At 39.4% G+C, this 20908-nt stretch overlaps 1 protein-coding gene across 2 annotated transcripts in view; it reads right to left on the bottom strand.

Moving 5' to 3' along the window:
* ZZEF1 (zinc finger ZZ-type and EF-hand domain containing 1) overlaps positions 1–20908 on the bottom strand; it is an 80142-nt gene that overhangs the window by 11680 nt on the left and 47554 nt on the right. Inside the window, exons 36-49 of one of the 2 annotated variants that reach the window (XM_054008180.1) lie at positions 20118–20377; positions 18549–18721; positions 17830–17986; positions 14399–14535; positions 13135–13412; positions 11837–12011; positions 10927–11059; positions 8114–8310; positions 7348–7467; positions 6142–6327; positions 5711–5811; positions 4998–5133; positions 2974–3354; positions 1102–1245 (exon numbers count right to left, since the gene is read on the bottom strand). In XM_054008180.1, the coding sequence (XP_053864155.1) occupies positions 1102–1245; positions 2974–3354; positions 4998–5133; positions 5711–5811; positions 6142–6327; positions 7348–7467; positions 8114–8310; positions 10927–11059; positions 11837–12011; positions 13135–13412; positions 14399–14535; positions 17830–17986; positions 18549–18721; positions 20118–20377 (2578 nt within the window). The remainder of the gene's footprint in view (positions 1–1101; positions 1246–2973; positions 3355–4997; positions 5134–5710; positions 5812–6141; positions 6328–7347; positions 7468–8113; positions 8311–10926; positions 11060–11836; positions 12012–13134; positions 13413–14398; positions 14536–17829; positions 17987–18548; positions 18722–20117; positions 20378–20908) is intronic. The other variant, XM_054008181.1, reaches the window with a different exon arrangement.

Raw genomic sequence — 20908 nt, 5'->3', positions numbered from 1 at the left:
GAAGGCAAACAGATGACACCCATACCATTGCACTGTGTCTGTATAGAAATACTCAAAAGGCAGATTTCAAATAAGGTATAACAAAAAGATTACGATATCTCTATTTAGGTATCTTCATTAGTTTGGTCGTGGGCTAGCTCAAAGAGTGCAGAGTGCTGTCGACACTGCCAACTACATACAAGAGTCTGCAAAATCTAATTTCTAGCAGTGCTCATGTTTAAAAAAGCACAGGTATATTGTTTGCCTGTAAACTGATGCACTAATCCAGAAGGCCAGTTTCCAAGATACTGACCTCCAGGGCACATCTTAAAGGATAGTATTACATGCACTAAAAAACCCTCACAAAAGAATTCCTACTGCATACAAAAGCTAAGAAAACTCCCAGGGTTGCCATGAGACTTTCTGGGCCCAGGGGACATGCCTCTTTATTCTATCTACATGCCCCCTTTCTTTGCTTCATCTCTTTGCCCATTGTGGGACACTGGGGAGATGTCACTCATGGTGCTCTCCTAGAACAGATGACTGCCTTTTACTCTCTAACTAGTATGGTGCTGCCAACTAATATCAGAAAAAGAGAATCATTAAGATTCTGTGTATTGGAAAGGTAGCCCAAAACTAAAAACACAGAAAGAAGTTCATACTTAATTTTTCACTGATGCCTCAAGAATTTGAGATGCTTCTTGAAATAGGATCTTGGATGAAAGTACAATTTGTTGCCTATTAAACCCATAAAATTCAGCAAAGTACTTCAGCACGTTGAGCTTTAAACACAAGTATCCCAATGAAGTTAATGGGACTACTCACATGCTTAACTGAGGCACACACGTAAGTACCTCACTGAGTGGGAGCCTTACTTATATATTCTTGTACAAGGTGAAACTTAAATAATCGTGAATGCCCTGTTAACTGAAAGGTCATGAGTGAGATTTTCCAGGAGTGCCTCAACAGGTTAGGAACACAAGTCCCGTTGCCTGAACCCAGTGAAAGGCAACAGGACTTGGGCTCCCTAAGCCACCTAGGTGCTTTGGAGAATCCCACCCAATGTCATCAATTCATGCACAACCTGTACATACTCATTGCACTCTAACCTATGTAAATTACCTCAAAGTTAGTATTGTTGTTATAAGGGTGTTTGGATTCCCGCACTTGGATTGCCATTCCGGGTTCCTCCATAAACTGACAGGCAGTCAGTGCCATTGTTCCCAACATGCTCTCACTGCATCCATGCAGCACTTTCCGCAAGATCTGAGGAAATACAACACATCATGCAAGGTCAATTTGCTACCAAATCAGCATTTGCAGACTGATTTGACAAGGATTGACAAAAAAGTTGTTTTAGCAACACAGCCCCTCAGAAGAGAGAAAACAAGTAACTGGTAGGAAGTAAAAGAGAAACTCACAAATGAAATTGCCAACTGGCCTCATTAGGTGCACATATGGTCTCCCGTAAATGTGGAAGGTTTAATTTAATCCTTGGACTGCATTTCAAATCCTGCATGTCACTTTAATGAGATTCTCATATATTGAGACAACTTTGGAAGGCCAGAAATTGTCTAACCTCACTGCATAGATGTTGGCATGAAGACTAATCCCACAATGCCACAATAGATTGAGATAGGTAAATAAAGCCTAAGCCAAATAAGGAAGGTAATTTTGATCCAAAGAATTTTGTTAACATACCAGATAGACCCTTTACCTTCCATATCTGCTAGGGGTTTCAATTTTAAGAAACAATGTCAAATACTTCAGGTTTCAAATTGCACAATCTTACCTACAAAAATGAGTCTAATCAAATATCCTCCTACCACTGTTATAAAAGTACTAGTGTTTTGTTTTAAAATTAGTCTTCTGCTGTACTGAATGTCACAATTAACATAGGTCCTATCCATAAACAAAGTGGTGATAGCGGAAGCAGAGTCTGAAATGCAGACTCTAGACTAAATGGCATTTGTTTGGATTTTTAAGATTAGGATACTCAAAGCTGAAATTTAAAACCATAATGATATAACCAGGATGTTTACTAACAAACAACCTTTGGTTTTAGAAAAATATATGGAGAATTTCTTCAGCAATGTTCTTATATATGTTTACTTTAAAAATAATCACAAAATTTAACACACTACTTCTTTCTTTCAGTACCTGGGAAGTCTGGACCTACCTATGGCAATGGATGATTCTGACTTAACGCAAGAAGGCAAAAATTAAGAATATGCGAAGACAAAAATGGACTCAAATTCCTTTATGGAAGTTAATGAGGAAGTCCAGAGAGTTCAATTTTCTTTTTGATTAACAACCAGTTCTTAACCTAAGCTTTAAGCATGTGTACAACAGAGGCCAGGGCTGAGACAAGGCATGGTGAAACAGCCAGCTGAATAATGCAAGGAAAGACATTGGAAGAGCATGTGTTTCCTGGACATGAACACATACACTATTAGTTATATTCCTGTAGCGTCCAAAAGCCCTAATCTGGAGACCCACTACATTAGGTGCTGTATGGATATCTAGGTAGTTATTACTTGTCTTCAGCTACAATTCTGAGACCTTGTTTGCTTGTAACAAACTTTTTTTTTTTTTTTTTTTTTATAAACGCAGAAGATTTTTAAAATAGATACTGAAACCAAGCTAAAAACAGCACTCAAATTTGGCTCCTTATCCCATTGACTTCTATGCAGAAGAGAATTTTCCCCATCCTGATCGCTCATTTATTTGAAACAGCTGCATCCAAGAAGTATGTTTTTCAGTTTTCTGTTGGTCACAGTCATTTTGTAAAAATATTGTCAAACCCCATTGTTTATGGCTGAAGACGGAGTTTTTATTGTAGAAGAAATATATGATTTGAAGCTTAAAGTCTTTGAATGTTTTGTATTTATGTTTTTTTAAAAAGAATCACAAGTATCTCTGGGAGTTTGCTAGTCAGCTGGAAGTTTATGTACATACCAGGTCGATTCAGACATACAAATGCAGCCCACTTACCTTCTCCCATAGCTGCTTCTCCTCTAGCTGCATAAGCATGTCCAAAATGTAAGTCATGTGCGCTGGGCCACTGAGCTCCAGGATTTCTTCATTTACTGCCACATCATCAGGCCATTCAGCCAACAACGAGGCAAGTACGTGCCTGGCATAAAGCACAGCAGTAGCCTCATTCACCCGATACAGGTAATCCCGCACCGCTTTTTTGCTCCTGGAATCCAGCTCTTTGTGCAAGAGTACGGAACTCTTAGTGCGACGCTGTTTGGCATAGCTAAGCTGGAGATCACTCTCCGTGTTGGTTATCAGTTTCTGGGTAATGGGATTGGATTCTTCAGTGGCTTTATCACAAAGTACAGGTTTTGACTGCAAGAGACAAGCACAAGCCTGAAAAGAGATTCAGGGCAATTTACTTCTTCATGTCTACAAATCTAGGACCAGAAGTTTAATTCATTGTTTAGAGATGGATAATTAGACTCATTAAAAATTACAAGCTCCAATCTTTCATAGAGAACACAACTAAGCCCGCCTGTGAACAATTTACCTTAAGTTTGCCCCTGGGTGTCAATGGATACAGTTACAAACTATATACCACTGATATTAAATGCCGGCAAGAACCAACTGATTCTAACACTGAGAGCATAAACTTAAGCTGAATTGTACAGGTAAAGCAATAGCGATAATGCTCCACACTTTTTTTGCGGTTCTCCTGTTAGATGTATTGTAACTACTGATTATCCCAGTAATCACAGCCACTGAAGAGGGACTAAGAAATTAGCAGCTTTATTTCCTTTCTGACCCTTTGGTGAAGATCTAACTGGCATTTCTGCCAAATACCACAGTGTTCCACAAGCCAGGCTAGTCTACTAAGGAACTCAAATGCCCAGTACCAAACACTGATCTATTATCTTAATTCTTATTTAGTGGAAAATGGGTCCATTTTTCAGGGTCATTTTAGATAAGCCATAAATGTACTAACTTATCAAGTATGCAAAAAGACTACAAAGGTGATTTTTTTTTTTTTTTTTTTATACACACTGAAGGTAAGTTTAGTACTGGAACAGATTACCAATATATGTGGTTAATTCTCCATCACTTGGATTCTTTAAATCAAGACTTGATGTTTTTCTAAAAGACATGCTGCACTTCAAGCACAAATCAGTGGGCTAGATACGAGAATGACAGGATGAAATTCTGTGACCCATACAATGCAAAAGGTCATACTAGATTATGATAATGTCCTCTGGCCTTAAAAAACAACAAAATAAAACAAAACAAAAAACAACACTATGAATCCATGCTTAATTTTTTTGTGGATGTTCATTAAATGAGAACATCCATAAATTACCATGACACTATATTGTAGATCTTCGCAGTACTAAATATAGATTTATCCATTTGTAGAAGCCAGTAGGTATTAAATAAGCTGTTTGTTGTTTTTTTTAAATAATGTTTTAAATATGTGTTTCCTGTAAGTAAAGATTAGTGATGCCCATAAATAACTGAGCTTCTCCACTGGATCCATGTTGGGCCCATACTCAAGATTTCCTGCATTTTAGTTGCATCCCAATACATGGCCAATTTGCTACCTAGTTATATAGTCACTTAACTTCTCTTTTGCTACTAGAGTCATGCTGTCCATTTTGGCAAAACAGATTCACCATTATTGGGTATTATTGAAGCTATTCATATGGTAACATTGCAGTGAGGTGGTCAGCGTACATGTTTACGGTTGTATATTAGACAAAATCTCTCTTGTATGAAATAGGGAATTCATAGCATTCCAGTAAAGCCATAATTTGTTCTCCTGATCTAAAATCTAGTTCTTCTAGCTCTTCAAGAGAGAAGCTGCAGAGAAGAAAGCTAAGTTCTTGCTGATATCTTTCCGATTCTTTTTAACACAATAAAACAGGAGCTCTAATAACAATCTTAAATTTGGACCTTCTAAATTATTTGAATCACTCAGTCTTGTGATATCAAAATTTCCCTTTTTTTTTTTTTTTTTTTTTTTTTTTAAAAAGAGCACACACCAAACATGGCAAGATGATCATGTCCGTATCCACTGCTTTCGAACTCTGCTCTTCCAATCTCAAACGCTTGCTGGGTTGCCATTTCTGGGCCAGTGTTCGGATCCTTTCATCTGTTGTAATTACATCTCCATCAAACCTTAAAAGTGACAAATTTTGCAGTCAATGAACTTAAAAAAAGAAGCTATATTTGCATTTAAAGCTTCCCTGACTTGCATTTAGAAAGCTCTTATCCAAGTACTGCCTTACTCTTTTGTGAGGTCAGATCAACTAACATTCTCGTTTGATCTTATTAACTGAAAAATATGTTCATGTCTTCCAACTTGATTTTGCAAGAAGCAGATGGTACCAGAAGCTGCTCTGAGTGCCAGCAAGTCTATGCACATCACTCTTCCTCAGTTAGGATGACATTCGAGAAGTACTGGTATCTCGCTGACTTTCCAGCCATAAAAGCAGTTTCTTCTACAGAGATATACTGTGCATGTGAGTAAAGTTATCCAAAGGAACATACAACATACTTCAAAATGTTAGTTTCTGTCCTCACATCTACAGTTCCAAATGTAACAGGAGTCAATTTTCCAATTACATTTTAGGAAGCACTACAAAGCAGTTCCATATCCTTTTCCTTACAGCAGTTTAGCTTCCCTGTTAACAGAGTAAAAGTTACCTTTCACATTCAATGACTATTTTTCTGCTGGATTCAGTAGTTCACTTACCTCTTTTGAACTTCCAGGAAGAAAGAATCTGTTCTTTTCATCTGCAGCTCATACATGGCACGAAGAATATGCAAAGGTGCATTGAGTGCGTCATGCGTCATCTGAAATAAAACTGAGGTAAGGTTAGGCGAGGAAAGGTGAATTTCACTTGGGGTTATCTCTACACACATTTTCCTGTTCAGCACATGAATAAAGGACTTATGAATTTCATAATCTCTACAGCAATAATTTTCTAAAAACATTAGTATATTTATTATTGCAGTCCAAGCATAAAATTATACTTAATCTAGGCAATAATACAAGAATCAGTTCATGAATAACTAAAAATTAAAAGTAAAATCTGCATTAAAGACTAACATATGGAAACAATTGTGTGTAATCCAAATGAGGCACAATATCTTCAAAAATGGGAAAAACAGTCTAATAAGTACCAAGAAACATATTTTGGTTGCTTCATCCAAGCCCTCTAGAGGATCAAGTTTGCTCTGATCCAGATCAATGGGATTAATGGATTGGTCCACATCCTGATCTCGGTCCCTTTCCTCTAGTTCTGTATCCTCACGTTCAGCCAGGGAGCTGATCTCCTTCTTTGAGGAGTACAGCATTATTGACAAAATCTGCATGGAAAAAGACAACATATGGTAAAACACCTGTAGATAGTATTAGTGTAGCTGCAATTGGCACTTGTAAGAACATTATAAACACTTGGACCACATTTATTAACACATGCTTTTCTAAAGAGGAACAGCACTTAAACAGCATTTCCCATTCCATAAATGCTTTACACTTTACAGGCTTCTATGAAGACATCTCAAATAATTAACCATACATTTAAAAAAAAACTGAGAACAAATTAATTCTTCAACAAGTTTGAGTATATTAATATTCAAGCACAACAAGATAGGAACACAATAGAGTTAGCTGCAATTATCATCAACAAGCAAAATGTTTTTTAGACACAGTTCCTTTCCTTAAAAATAAATAAGTTAGATATTTGGCTCTAGTATGCACAGTAACATTAACTACTCATTATTAGGAACGGCAGCAGGGTAACATCACCTTGGTCTTGCCAATTTATATCAACTGTAAGCATCAAGGCTAGTACAGACACCATGAGAAAAACTTCATAGAGCTTGTCTGTTGCCATAACATAGAAAAGCACACTGCCAATTCTCCCTGCAATAACAGATGTTCAAAAGAACAAAGTGTCCAAGTGTATGTTGGATCTCCCACCAGTTACACATGAATCATTACAATAGTGTATCTGCTTAAGAACTGTGTACAGCATCAGTATCTAATAGGCCTCTTGGAGATGTACGGATACAATTTTTGAAGTTAAAAGCTGGGATTTTCAACAGGGCTAAAAGAAATTGGAAAAAAAATAGCAAGGAGACTTTGGCTCCTACCCCCATTAAGCCCCTTCAAAAAATCTCATATTAAATCAGTTCAACACTAGCATTACTCAAAATGTATTTTCCATCATGTTTTGGGAACAAAATGGTAAATATATTTAATAATAAGCATTAATAATAATGCTTCAAAGAAGTTTAACATGCAGTGAAAATGCAATGCCTTGAGCTTTTATGCCAATGGCTACATAAAATGTACATTTCACAAAATGTTACTTATTCTCTTACCTCCAAGTCTCTGAGAAGCCATGTCTTACTGAAACCAGTTCCTTTGCTGCACTTCTTCACCAGCAGCTTAAGTAAGCCCGACTGAAGAAAGGCTGCTTGGATCTCCTCAAAACCATGAGTCTGTCAAAGAGAGAGAAAAGTTACTGTGAGAGTTGCCTGATAATACACAATTCTCACTGAACAGGACCTTCTTTGAGAAAAATAAAGGAGAATTTTTTTTTTTTAATTCCGGCACAACTATAGAGATTCTCACTATTCAAGTCTTTAGCAGTACTCGCAATGAGATGTGTAATACCACTACCACCTCATTGTTATTAGAGTAAAACTAATTGTAATCTGCACAACAAAAGAGGCCAGATGAACTCAAATACATAATTTTTTCCTCAGAGTTTTGAGAATTCCCCCCCCCCCCACTCATATTTCCTCCAATCTGACCCAAATCTACCGTTATGGTCCAGCATCTTCACAGTCAGCCTTATCACAGAGGAAAATTGATCAAACACATGTCAACAATATTCCTTAATGTACTCTTTTGAGCTGTGCTCTCAGCCTCTATGTGCAGAGGCTGCAAGGGGTCAGGTCTGACAAGTGACCTTGACTGTTATTACTTATGTTATAATAATGTCTAGAACCCCTCAAGGATCAGGCCCATTAGGTGAGGTACTGCACACATAGGATGGCACCTGACCCAGACAGCTCATAGTCCTCACTCCAAACTTATGTAGCTGGTCAGACATACCAAAAAAAAAAAAAAAAATCAAATCACCTTCAGTGTTCTGTATAATCCTTTAAGAGCAAGAGACAAGACCCAGGTGGCTTCCACTGCCTCTGCATAGCTACTGTCCATGCTGGTCTGCAAAAGGTGGCTGGTTATAAAAGCAAAATGCTGGAGATACTGCCTCAGCTGAGTTTGGGATTCAGTGCTTTCTTGTTCACATTTCTGAGCCAACTGGTAGTCTTTTACTAGAAGACAATAAAAAACCTGTCAAGTTGGAATTTTTCTCTAGGCTCAGTTTATTATACTTATCATTTGTATAATCATAGCACCTGGGAGGCCCAGTCATGGACCAGGTCCCACTGTGCCAGGCTGTACAAACACAGAACAAAAAGAAAGACAGTACCTGCCCTCCAAGAATTTATAATCTAAACAATCAAACAAAAGGCAACATGTGGCTAGACACATAGACCAGCAAGAGAGTACAAGGGAGACAATACAGATCAGTAGGATAGGCTGCGGTCTAAGCACACTAGCAGCCTAACTTAATTTTTTTACAGGAATCACAGCAAAAGAGAGATCCTGGCAAGTCCTCTCCTAGCACTTAGCATTAAGTTAAAACTAAACAAGTATATTTAAGTCAATGATTAATGTGTGAATTACATTCCAATAAAGCAGAATCGCATTTAAAACTGGTGACATGAATTCCTTCATGAGGGCGTAGTTTTGCTACAGCCACACATTTTCCTCATTTTTGTTGGAGTGTATTGGTAAAATGTTTTCTCTTGCCTTTTGGTACAGAATAAAAATGCTTGGATAGTGAGCTATCACTTCCTTTGTACTGAAAATATCACAAGTTTAGTTAAAAACAGCACAAACTTCTGTTTAGCACTAGAGAGAGAGTCAGTGGGCACAGAAGTACAAGTGTTATCTCATGGAACAGACAGAATCGGGGAAACTGATGACCCACAACTGATCTGGTGAATTAAATTATTATGTCTTCCTTTCACTATTCCTGCTAATCCCTGATCCATTTTTGACTCAACCAATAAGCAAACAGGAGAGTGCACACTTATATGACTGAGCCAGGGGTGGCCAACCTGAGCCTGAGAAGGAGCCAGAATTTACCAGCATACATGGCCAAAGAGCCACAGTAATACATCAGCAGCCCCTCATTTATTTTTCTGCACCGAAGCAAAAAAAAAAAAAAAAAGAAGGTCGGAGTGCCGTACCCTCGCTCCCCCCTCTGCCCCCTAGAGCCGTCCCTGTGTCCCACCGCAGCACCTACCACCCACTGGCAGCCCTGCCGATCAATGCCTTCCTCTCCCTCCCCACATCCCGATCAGCTGTTTTGTGGCAGCTCTGGGAGGGAGAGGGGGGAGCAAGGGCAGGGCAGGCTCAGGAAGGGGGGGCAGGAAGGGGTGGAGTAGGGGCAGGGCCTGTGGCAGAGCCAGGGGTTGAGCAGTGAGCACCCCCCGGCACATTGGAAAGTTGGTGCTTGTAGCGCCAGGCCCGGAGTCGGTGCCTATACAAGGAAACGCATTTTAAACTTGTGAAGAGCTGCATGTAGCTCTGGAGCCACAGGTTGGCCACCCCTGGTCTGAACCTTCCCGACTATCAAAGTGAAGCTTCTTAACTGGATAATCCTTTGCTTTCCACCTACTTTTAAATACTACAATAATTTCAAAGTTCCTGGCATGCATAATAGTATTTGTTTTATTAGTTTCAAAATCTTAGTGCACTGGTAGAGTTATAGGTTGCCACTAAACACTATATGCTAAAACTGAAAAGGTCAACTTTCATAATCTGTTTTGTTTACTATGCAATTTCTATTTGGGCTTGACCTTGTCATTTTTCTGAATAAGCTAAAATTAAATTTTTAAATAAGTCTTTACTTTGGATTTTGCTTGCAAGATAACCACCATAGGATGTCCAGTACGAACAAAAGACACCCTTTAAAACAAATTTAAAGATTACACTAGCAAGCCATTCTACTGCCATGCCCCAGAATGCATCATTCTAAGATGTCAGAGATGATACATCCTCCCTAGAGTACAGATCAGCACATCTGGTACAGAACAATTATTTTTCCATTGAATGTAGCATGACTGTCAAAGTTGCTTGTCTAATCTTATTTCATAACTTCCGGGGTAGATTTCACAGACTTGAAGTTGTGTAGTATTAAAAAAAGTAGGCTTTATCTGACTACATAGCCTCGTTCTTAGCAGCGGGACAGGAAAAAACTGGTTGGGTCACAGCTAACAGGTCCATTTATTGACAATTAGCATATATCACAGGGCCTTCCCGCCCCAGACTCCATCTGCTAGGAGGTGGTCAGGTCATATTTACTGCCAGAATGGCCATTAAGATATTTGAAGATTCATTTCTGGGCAGCAGAGTGAACCGACCAGCACATATTGTATGCTGTGCGTGCTCCTTCGAGTGGCAGGGTTAACTATATGCAGGAGGAGCAAGTATTTTTAAATTTTGCAATTAATTAAAACCTTTTAAACGCTCACAAATAAAGGACAAGACAGCAGCAGTGACCAAACAAACACTGTCAGGTTAAATTCAGATACAAGTACAGTTTTGTGAGGTCTCTGCAATAACAAAATAATATGAAGTGTTATATTCTGTGCACATTTATAAAAGCAACAATTCTTGTACTAGGTGATGTTATATCAGTTTAGCAGAAGCCTAAAATTTTTCATCTGCTTTATGGGTGGAAATCAGATATATTTTCTGTAAGGAATCCAGCTCATAAACCTGTATAAAATCATTCACTAAAATTTCAGGCTTTGGGTACTCAAAGATACTGTAAGGAAATATCACATGGATTCTTAGATATAACAATGTCAAGGAACCTGTTTTCCTTTTCCGGGTTTTGATGTCTACAACAACCGCCCTGTTTTTCTCAGTGAAGTGCTTTAGGATGATTACATTATGAGGTTCATTGGCATTATCCATGTACACGGAGCGAGTTCCCATACACAGCACCTGCATTAGCAGAACAAAGGGAGACAGAGGACTTCAGTTAACAGTCTAACTTTGTATAATACTTGTAACTTTTATTTTTTACATTATCTTGCATACTTGGCTGCATTTTGGTTATAGTTAATATCGTACTTGTTATTTAAACAATTGTTCATTGCCAAATGTGTGCTGCTTCACCTCTACCCCGATACAACACGACCCGATAGAACACAAATTCTGATAACGCGGTAAAGCAGTGCTCTGGGGGGTGGGGCTGCGCACTCCAGCGGATCAAAGCAAGTTCGATATAACGCGGTTTCACCTATAACACGGTGAAATTTTTTAGCTCCCGAGGACAGGGTTATATTGAGGTAGAGGTGCATTTAGACATGAAGTAGATTTTTGTAACAAAATACCTCAGGTGCACATTAACAACTTAATGGTACTCCGATGATATATATGAGATACCAATATTAAGAATAATGGCTTGTTTTATATTGGTATAAAAGCCCTTTTTTGACGTTCAATGTTATGCTATTCTGGATTTCAAGTTGCTGGTTACAAGTTGCCCACAATGAAATGTATCCAAGCAAAACCCGAGCTATGTAATTTTATTGTTTTCCATTAGACAAAGGCCACAACCAACTGTGCAAGAGACGAAGGATGAAGTCTCAGACATATCTTTGAGTTCTATGGCTTTTGTCAATTTTTTGGCATTAAAGTGTAGTTTTTAGTGTTTAAAAGTAGAATTTGTAATTATCATAGCTCAAATCATTATGTATTGACCAGTATTCCAATTACCTCTGGAAATCCAACAAGTACCAATAAGGTGAAGATATTGGTGTGTTTTAGCTGGAAGGGCAGCTGCTTAATACAATGATCTGTGAAAGCTGCAATCACACTATGCCACTGTGCAGAGGAGTTCAAAGCTCGGAGAATATCCGCCATGGAGCACGCCCAGTCCAGACCTACACGGCTGGAGAACAAGGTTCGACAGTATTAGGTGGTTTGACTGCAGATTGTTACACAACTATTCTCCCTCAAAACACAAAATCACTATTACATTATTTCCAACTGTCAGAAGGTCTTATTTTTTCATAGCATCACTTCAGGCTTTGAATTCAACAGAAATATGAATGCTATTAATCCCACTCATCATTAAATCATTTAAAAAAAATCATATTTGCCTGCCATCTTAAATAGGATCAAAGGCCACAATGAATAAAAAAAGTGGATAGAAATTCAAGGCAACACATGGTCTTGCTAACTTTAATTTAGGACTGGAAATTTTTTTCCCTTCCTTTACCTCTCCTTGTACCTGAGTAAGACAGGCTTGGGAAATCTTTCTTCTAGATTTAATTTGCCGATTATTTAATATTTTGATATAATTGGATGCCAAAATATCTTCACATAATACACAGGATTGTGTATTTCCTTGATTGATGAATCTCTCTCTAAGACCAGTAGATTCTCCGCGTATTCTATCTTTATATTCTGCATGCTTTTCTAATTGGTTTATTAACCTTTCCAATCCCTCTTCCCAAATAAAAAACCTAGAGTGCAGAATAATGCTTAACACAGTATTTAACAAAGCATGCTATTAACCTTCACTCTTCAAGAGTGTTCTACTTCCACTTAAGGTACTGAAGACTGTACTTTCAAAGAAACTTTACTATCTCTCCACCTTGCTAGACCCCTCTACAAAGACAGCTCCCTCTATGTTGGTTCTTTCCAGCTTGACCTTTTGATATGACCTACCTTCTCCTGGACTGAGGAACATGTTGGAATTAGGAGGATAGGGAGACGGGTCACATCAAAAGTTTAGGAAGTAGGACTGGCCCTTGCTCTTCTCTAAACCCCAAAATCCTACCTCTTCCACAACAGTGTCCTATATTAGCCTCTGAAAATTACCCATCTCCCATTTGATAGCATCATGCGGCATGACCCTAAGAGATGTTGACTTCAATGGGAGCCCTGGCTAATACGCACTTCACAGGACTGGGATCAAGAATTAGCCCAGATCAGGTTACACTCCTCCCCTACTCCTGTTGAGCATATAAAATCAAGAATCATCTTTATAGGTGAACATTAAAAAGCACCTGTCTAAGCATACTGCTCCCAGACTGAACAAAAGATGAGTAGTCTTCCAGCCTTCTGGCACTGTAGACCCATCTCCTGCTGCAAACAGACTGTGTTTGGCTGAAAGGACCTTTGTCACTGCAGCATCGACTTCTGCAGGCATAAGTCTCAGAATTAACTGGCCCAGAAGACCCAGGGTTAAATGATAGGTTTCATTTAAGTGGCCAGCATTGGAGATTACAACCTGAAACATCAGTGGGAGGATCTGTTCCAGGTTAATCAAAGACATTGTGCATCCCTGGGAATAAGAAAGAAAAATCTCATTAGAACAGGAAACATAGCAAAGCCTTTAGTCATAGTTATACAGTATAATGAGGGGTCGAGCAGAAACTTATTAGTTATCGGTGTTCAGAAACCGTCACCTCTTTGGCTGAAGTTTTCCAGCCTGGTATCTACATAAAGGGGGAAAATTTGAGGGAAAGCTATTCAACCAATTCTCAACATGAGGGAGTAAAGAAAACACAATTTTAAAAAAAGGTTAAGAACTTTTGGCATGTAGAAAGTTAAGTCCGGAATGGAAATAGCTCTGGCTGAGAAGATATTTCCATTGTTAAAGAAAAAATTGCTTTTGATTTGAGAGTTAAACACCTATAAAAGTCATACGGGATATAGGCAGTGAATTTTTTCTAGCTAAGCTTACCAACTGTGCACCCAGAAAAAAAAAACAGAGACAAATTAACTGCATAGTGATAAGTCTACTCATTGGTGCAAATCAATAGGGACAACCAGAACTGGGGGAAAAGGGCTCCAAGTCGCCCTTACAAGCTGTTTAGGGGATGGGGGCCTGAGGCCTTTTCAAGCTGCTTTCAGTTATGTTCCTTTTATATTGGCAATACTTTTTCCATAAAATAGGATTGGGGGGGGGGGGGGGGGAGAGAGAGACAAGGAGGGGAATTTACTCTGTGGTAAAACCTGGTGCATAAGCCAAGAGCAAAAATGTTAACACCAAGTTTAGTTGGGCTGATTTAAAGTTAGACAAACAAACAAATCTGAACTTTACCTGATGGTTGGTGGTTAATTAATAATGTAACTAAATAATGTAATAAAACACTTCAACATTAGCATTTTGACACAAGCTAGCAAAAAGGAGGAACTAGAGTAGCTCTTCCCAGCCTCTCCTTCTCCCATTACATCATTTGTTTCAGCTTGAATTTTCCCCATTTTTCTCACAAATCAACTAGTTTCCTGGGGGGTAGGGAGGAAGGGTTTGTACTTCATTCTTACAGATTTGAAAGGTGGTAACATAGCTGCCAGCAAGCCAAGAATCCTCTTCTGAGAGCATTCAGCAAAGACTTGCTCCTGGCTAGGCATTAGAGCCTTCTCTGCCTGCTTTTGGGATGATTCTTCTGAATTTTCAGCATCTGTGTTTTAAATAAACATGAATTTAAAAACAGTACAACTGTAGAACATAAGTGAAAATTTAATATTTTAAAGTCTGAAATAGTAAGTATAAATAGACACACAAAGACGATGGGCTTGTCTACACAGTGCATTAGTGCACACCAGCGGGCTGTCGGTTCTAGACCACACTAGCATAAGGTGCATCCTGTGTGGACCCTGCTGGCTTGCACTACAAGTTCCTTAAAGTGCGTTAATGTATAGTCTCATTTCAAACAATACTACCTTAATGCATCTTTATGACAAGCCCTATATCTAGTAAACTGGCTCAGAGACTTTAAAGTCACATCATTCTGATTACCATCTTGTGTATCTCCTCTTCCAACTGCTGTGTATACAATCTGAATGAATGGAATCCCAGCTTTTAAATACTGCAAAAAACATTTAACTTCCCACTTCACGGGTTCTCAAGAATACGGACTGCTAAACCCACCTGATTTGAAATGAGTGGGTGAGTATAGCTGGAAAAGACAGATTAAATCAAAAAGCTTTGCTTTTAAAGCATGGGTTGTGATGAAGCAGGATTTTTTGGAAGTATTTTTATGTATCCTCTGTGTGCTTCAGTTTCTCCCTATATTGTGCATTGCTACCCAGTGTGGGAAATAGGCTTAAGACTGCTTTCAGGGCTGACCAAGAGACACAGGAGAGAGACAGATGTGTATGTCCCCTAGCTATCTGAGTGGACTGAATGGGTCACTAAAAGGATTTACCGAGGCCAGCCCATATCAACGGAAAACTCAAGACGACAACGGAAAGCCCCAATCACCAGCACATTTGACACCTAGCAAACAATAACCCAGAGGAAGGAGCTTTTCTCTGCCTTTCAGCAGGCCCTGTCCAAAGAACAAAGGACAGAGGTGACCAGCAGGCGATTAAAAAGAGTTGGTTTCTAGAGGCTGGCTGCTCTCTCCTGGGACTGACTCAGGAGGTCTGAGAGAGACAGAGCCTGACATGGAGTTCACTACAGCATGGCTAATGAACTGCTCAGTCTTGACCAGAATGGACTACGCTTTAGCCTTTATTTCTCTAGGCTAACCCAAGGACCGCCAATACTGTGTTCCAGTTGACTTATAAACCCTACTCTGTTTTGAAAAATTTTGCTTGGGTGCCACTGCAAATACTTGCTGAGGTGCATTCTTGAAGTGTGTATAAATCTTTACAGGAGTCTTGCTGGGCAGAGCTCACAGTATTGAAGCAGGAGTACCAGAGCTCAGAAGCTTGAGTTGGGGAGGCAAGGAGGCTGTGGGGCCTACCCTGAAGGAAAGAGTGGGACTCTGGGGTGGTCTGCCACACTGAAAAGGTTCCTCCAAGAGACACTGTTTAAAACAGGGGTCGGCAACCTTTCAGAAGTGGTGTGCCGAGTCTTCATTTATTCACTCTAATTTAAGGTTCTGCGTGCCAGTCATACATTTTAATGTTTTTAGAAGGTCTCTTTCTATAAGTCTATAATACATAATTAAACTGTTGTTGTATGTAAAGTAAATAAGGTTTTTAAATGTTTAAGACGCTTCATTTAAAATTAAATTAAAATGCAAAGCCCCCCGGACCGGTGGTCCAGGGAGTGTGAGTGCCACTGAAAATCAGCTTGCGTACCGCCTTAGGCACGCGTGCCATAGGTTGCCTACCTCTGGTTTAAAAGCTGGGGTGTAGCACTGTGACGAACTGGGACTGTTCTTAATGTGGTCTTTGAATGCTGAGTGGGGAGTATTGGCTGGGAAGGCAGGGGAGCGAGGATAGGATGGTCTGCATTGGGGGATGGGAGACTGGCCGTGAGGGAGAATATGAGCACGTAACATGAGAACCCAGGAAGGGGTTAGAGGCCAGGTGACACCTTTGCCCAGGAAACTGAACAAAGGCTGTGGGAGGGGTTGCTGGAGGGGGGAGTTTCAGAGCTGGCTGGTGGAATGGCTGGGAGGGAGACGGGGCTCTGACCCCCCACGGGGCTGTGGTGCCCTGGGACCCCAAGATGCACCTAATTGGGGGGGGGGATCCTGTTGTCTGTGCCTGCAAGACCTATCTTGGACTGTGTTCCTGTCATCTAAATAAACCTTCTGCTTTACCGGCTGGCTGAGAGTCATGGTGAATCGCAGGAAGCCGGGGGTGCAGGGCCTTGGGTCCCCCCACACTCCGTGACAAGCACTGAGCCTGTTAATCCATGATATGGCAGGCTCTGAACTTGTTATCTATGAGCAGACTTGATTCCACAGCTTTCCCCATTTCCTTATCACGATGCAAAGATCTCAACAGCAATTCAGAAAGAGTAAGAAATGGGTTTGCAGAGATAATTCAAGTTACAGTTACTGTTAAGTCATCTTTCTTTCTCCTTTGAGAATTGCCTCTACATATCTTCACTCTAGGAAACCCTTCATTTCTGGTTTAGGGAGGAAAAACTGACATTATGAGAACGTTGGCTTGTAATTAGATTCTCCAGTCCCTTGTGAGTACAGTCACACATGGATAATATTGTCCACGGGATCTTAAACCTTGTTTAAATATGTTTAAAGTTATATCTAACAAATACATTGTATTATGCAAGAGTGCTATTAAACCATTATTTCATAGTTTACTGACCACAATTTAGTTTTTAAAAAATGTAAGCAGTACTTTCTAGATTACATACCTTAATCAATAAAGGCATCTCTATAAAACCTCTAATTTTATATTAAAAATTTAAAAAGAGACAAGATCATAGGCACAGCACAGCTTTTGATGTGCACTTTCAAGAGAACACAAGGGGAAGGAATGGACTTTAAACTAGTAGAAAAATGAAAACAAAGAATACAGAGAGGGGAAGGAAGAGAAAAAGATTTAAATCATCTCTGCAACTTAATACACAGCAAGCAGATAATGATTATATTGAATATATTCACTTGAGTAATCTAGAGAAATGGGTTTGAAATGCCAGAGAGAAATTTACTAAGCAAGAAAGCATGCTTAATCTTTGTAATGTATTAGATCCAATAGCGCTATAATTTGTACGTAGAGATATACTTTACCATAATCACATAATGTATGCAATTCAGTTTGATGTTTCAAACCTACTGCTAGCTATGTGGTAATCTGTACAAATTGAAATTCAGGTAAAATGCTCTGTGGATGGGTATTCGAAAGCCATAAGATTATGAGGTCTTGATGCAGCAGCCTGTTTACTTCAACTGAATCTATTTACAAACGTACAAGATAAGGATGGACACAAAAATACAGCTGTGTATATGTGTGGAGTATGTGTATGTTGGATGAAATGGGAAATCTCTTACCTGGAAGATGTGAAGCTAGGTCATCTACAGCATTAAGAGCCAGTGTCTCTGAATCCTGTCTCAAAACATCTTTCTTTGATAAAGGAGCATTAGAAGGATTGCTTTGGCTTCCTTTTTTTTCTACCGAAGATTGAATTTCATCACAAACATCTTTCCCCTAAAAATAAAACCAAATAAATATAGCAAGAGACTGAAGAACAATTTAATTCACTGAGATAAAGCCACAGAAAGAAATTGAGTCAATTATTTTCACTTGGCAAAAAAGTTATTTTAAATGATAAAAACCCTTCATTGATATATTTCATGCTATGTTCAAGTCTTAAGTTTCCATATGCAAAATAAAAATTACATATTTTTCCTATGTTATATGTAACGTTACATCCACAAATAAGTTTCTCTTACATGGGAAACTATTTGGCCTATGAAATCAAATTGTAACAGAATTGTAAGGCTGGGGAGGGGCACTACGTCCCTGAAAACTAATTTAGGCGCCCATGGTCCATTCAGAGGGGAAACGTTTTGTCCGTCTTTCACACAACTTTGAAGAATCAAAGTCACCTTTAGAAATGTGAGGTGACCCAGTGATGCAGGTATAACATGCCAGTTCACTTACTGCACCCCACATCACTGGAGAAAAGAATGGAAATATTTATCACTGTTGAGGATCATACAAGAATGGACATCAACTGAACTGTACTTTGTAAAGAAGCAGTACTTACATTGCAATGTACAAAAGAGCCTGTCCTTGGCTTTTTATTCATTCCCTTGGCTGCTTTATCACCAGCATGGCCCTCTATAGTGCCACCTGTTGGAGGGCTGACAGAAGTGGTCTCATTCTCTGAGAAAGATTCACCTTCTGGCAACATGCAGAGGAGAGCTAAAGCTTTCAAACCTGAGGGGAAAAGATTACAAAATCTATTTAAGGATTGAATACTAAGACACGTAGCCTTTCACAACCAAAATCTGGAAGCTGCTAGCAAGAGACTCAGATATGTTAATCTATATAAAAAGGTGCCACAAGTACTCCTCGTTCTTTTTGCTGATACAGACTAACACAGCTACCACTCTGAAACCTGATTCCAGGATTGTCACTCTAAAGTGGCCAGAACCAGCTACAAACACAGTTGAGAGCTTAGAATATCACCAGGTTCACTCATCACTGGTACTCACAATCTGTTACCATCCAATTTAAATTCTCAGCCATTTCTGGCTTTTTTATACTTTATAAATTAGACCTGTATGACAGAACAAGCTTTTTCCAAGTTTTAAAGAAAACTTTTAACTTTCAAACACATTTTACACAGAGCTGTATTCTGCCACCTTATGTTACACTGAATAGAATCTTAGGGCTTGTCTACATTACCTGCAGCGATCAATCCAGAGGAGGGGTGGGGTGGGTCGATTTATCACGTCTAGACTAGACGCGATAATCGACTGCCGAGCACTCTCCAGTCAACTCCAGTACTACACCAGGACGAGAGGCGCAGGCGAAGTCGACAGGAGAGCGTCAGCCGTCAACTTACCACAGTGAAGACACGGTGGTAAACAGAGCTAAGTATGTCGACTTCAGCTACGTTATTCACATAGCTGAAGTTGCGTAACTTAGATCGATCCCCCCCCTGTGAAGTCAATGGGACTGTTTCTGCAGCACCTTATTTCACATCATAAATAAGATTAAAAGTATCTGGCCAATAGTGCAGATCAAGAAACACTTTTCATCATGTCATATTTTTTTCTTCCTCAGGGCCCCTGTAAACAAGATAACTGTATCCCTATCCAGGCACAGTGTGTCTTCTTAAACTGAAAATTTATGAGAAGTTGTCCCAGTATATTATTCTAATTTTCTTAAGCTTTCTTTTTTTCCAATCACATGTTCCGTTATCACTGAGACTATTGTTACTCTAATAATAAGATTTCTAAATGATCAGTTATAAAACATTCTCTGTACTATTAGTGAAATGCAAAGTAGCTTTCCTCTGATATTAATATAATATATGGAGATATACCTCTCTCATAGAACTGGAAGGGACCCCAAAATGTCATCAAGTCCAGCCCCCTGCCTTCACTAGCAGGACCAAGTACTGATTTTGCCCCAGATCCCTAAGTGGTCCCCTCAAGGACTGAACTCACAACCCTGGGTTTAGCAAGCCAATGCTCAAACCACTGAGCTATCCCTATTAAGCTAGACTTTTCTTTCCTTGGAAAACTGCAAAGTGATTAATCAGAGGCTTTGCACCAGGCTCATTCTAACAACTACTGTGTTTCAATAAATGGAGGGTTTGGGTCACCTTTTCCATGCTGTGCTTTCATCAGGCAGTCTCCAATGAGCTGTATACATTGCTGTTGCAGAACTCTAGCGTGACTGAGAATCTGCGAATCAAGTTTCTCTCCTACTTCATCCCCACTTGCCAAGTCTGCACAGTAGAGTGTCAAGGCAGCAAACAGCAGCCAAGAATAGTTGTGGATATAAGGCTGGATGAGTCTCTGTCGGTCACTGATTCGAATGGTCACCATCGGATATATTGTGATGCTGTGAGTGGGAAGGTGACTGAAAGAAAGGGTTTACAGTTTAGAACTTACGTTTAAATGCAAGTTTTCTTTCTGAAAAAGAAGAAAGAATAGAAAGCATGTTTCAAAATTTCTAACTGCAGATCCTTACAAGGCGTAAACTGTCAGAGTTCCATTGGGCTTAAAGGAGCGCTGACAATTTACACTCGTTGAAGATCTGTCCCTAGAACTCCAGCTCTACAAATCAAGTTTATGTGAACAACTTTGGTAGCAATCTTGGAGTGGTGGAGGTAATAAGAAAGTAAATCTCCATATGTGTAACGAGTGTCTTTCATGCTCATCAACTCTATCTTATCAATCTTCTGATACTTCTGGGTGGTGGGATTACTTTTAGGACTACAAGGTGTGAAAGATTTGTAACCAAGTTACTTTGAAGTTTGGGGTAGGATTTAGAGCTGAAAACTTTTGCTCAACATTTGCTACTTTTCTCCTAAGGACAATAATTAGATGTTCTGGGGTCAGACACAAGTTCCCAAGGAGTGACATTAGAGTGACTGTCTGTAGGAGGTAT

The sequence above is a fragment of the Malaclemys terrapin genome, chromosome 18 (assembly GCF_027887155.1).
Source record: "Malaclemys terrapin pileata isolate rMalTer1 chromosome 18, rMalTer1.hap1, whole genome shotgun sequence".
NCBI lineage: Eukaryota > Metazoa > Chordata > Testudines > Emydidae > Malaclemys > Malaclemys terrapin.
This window is presented reverse-complemented; position numbering and strand designations above follow the sequence as displayed.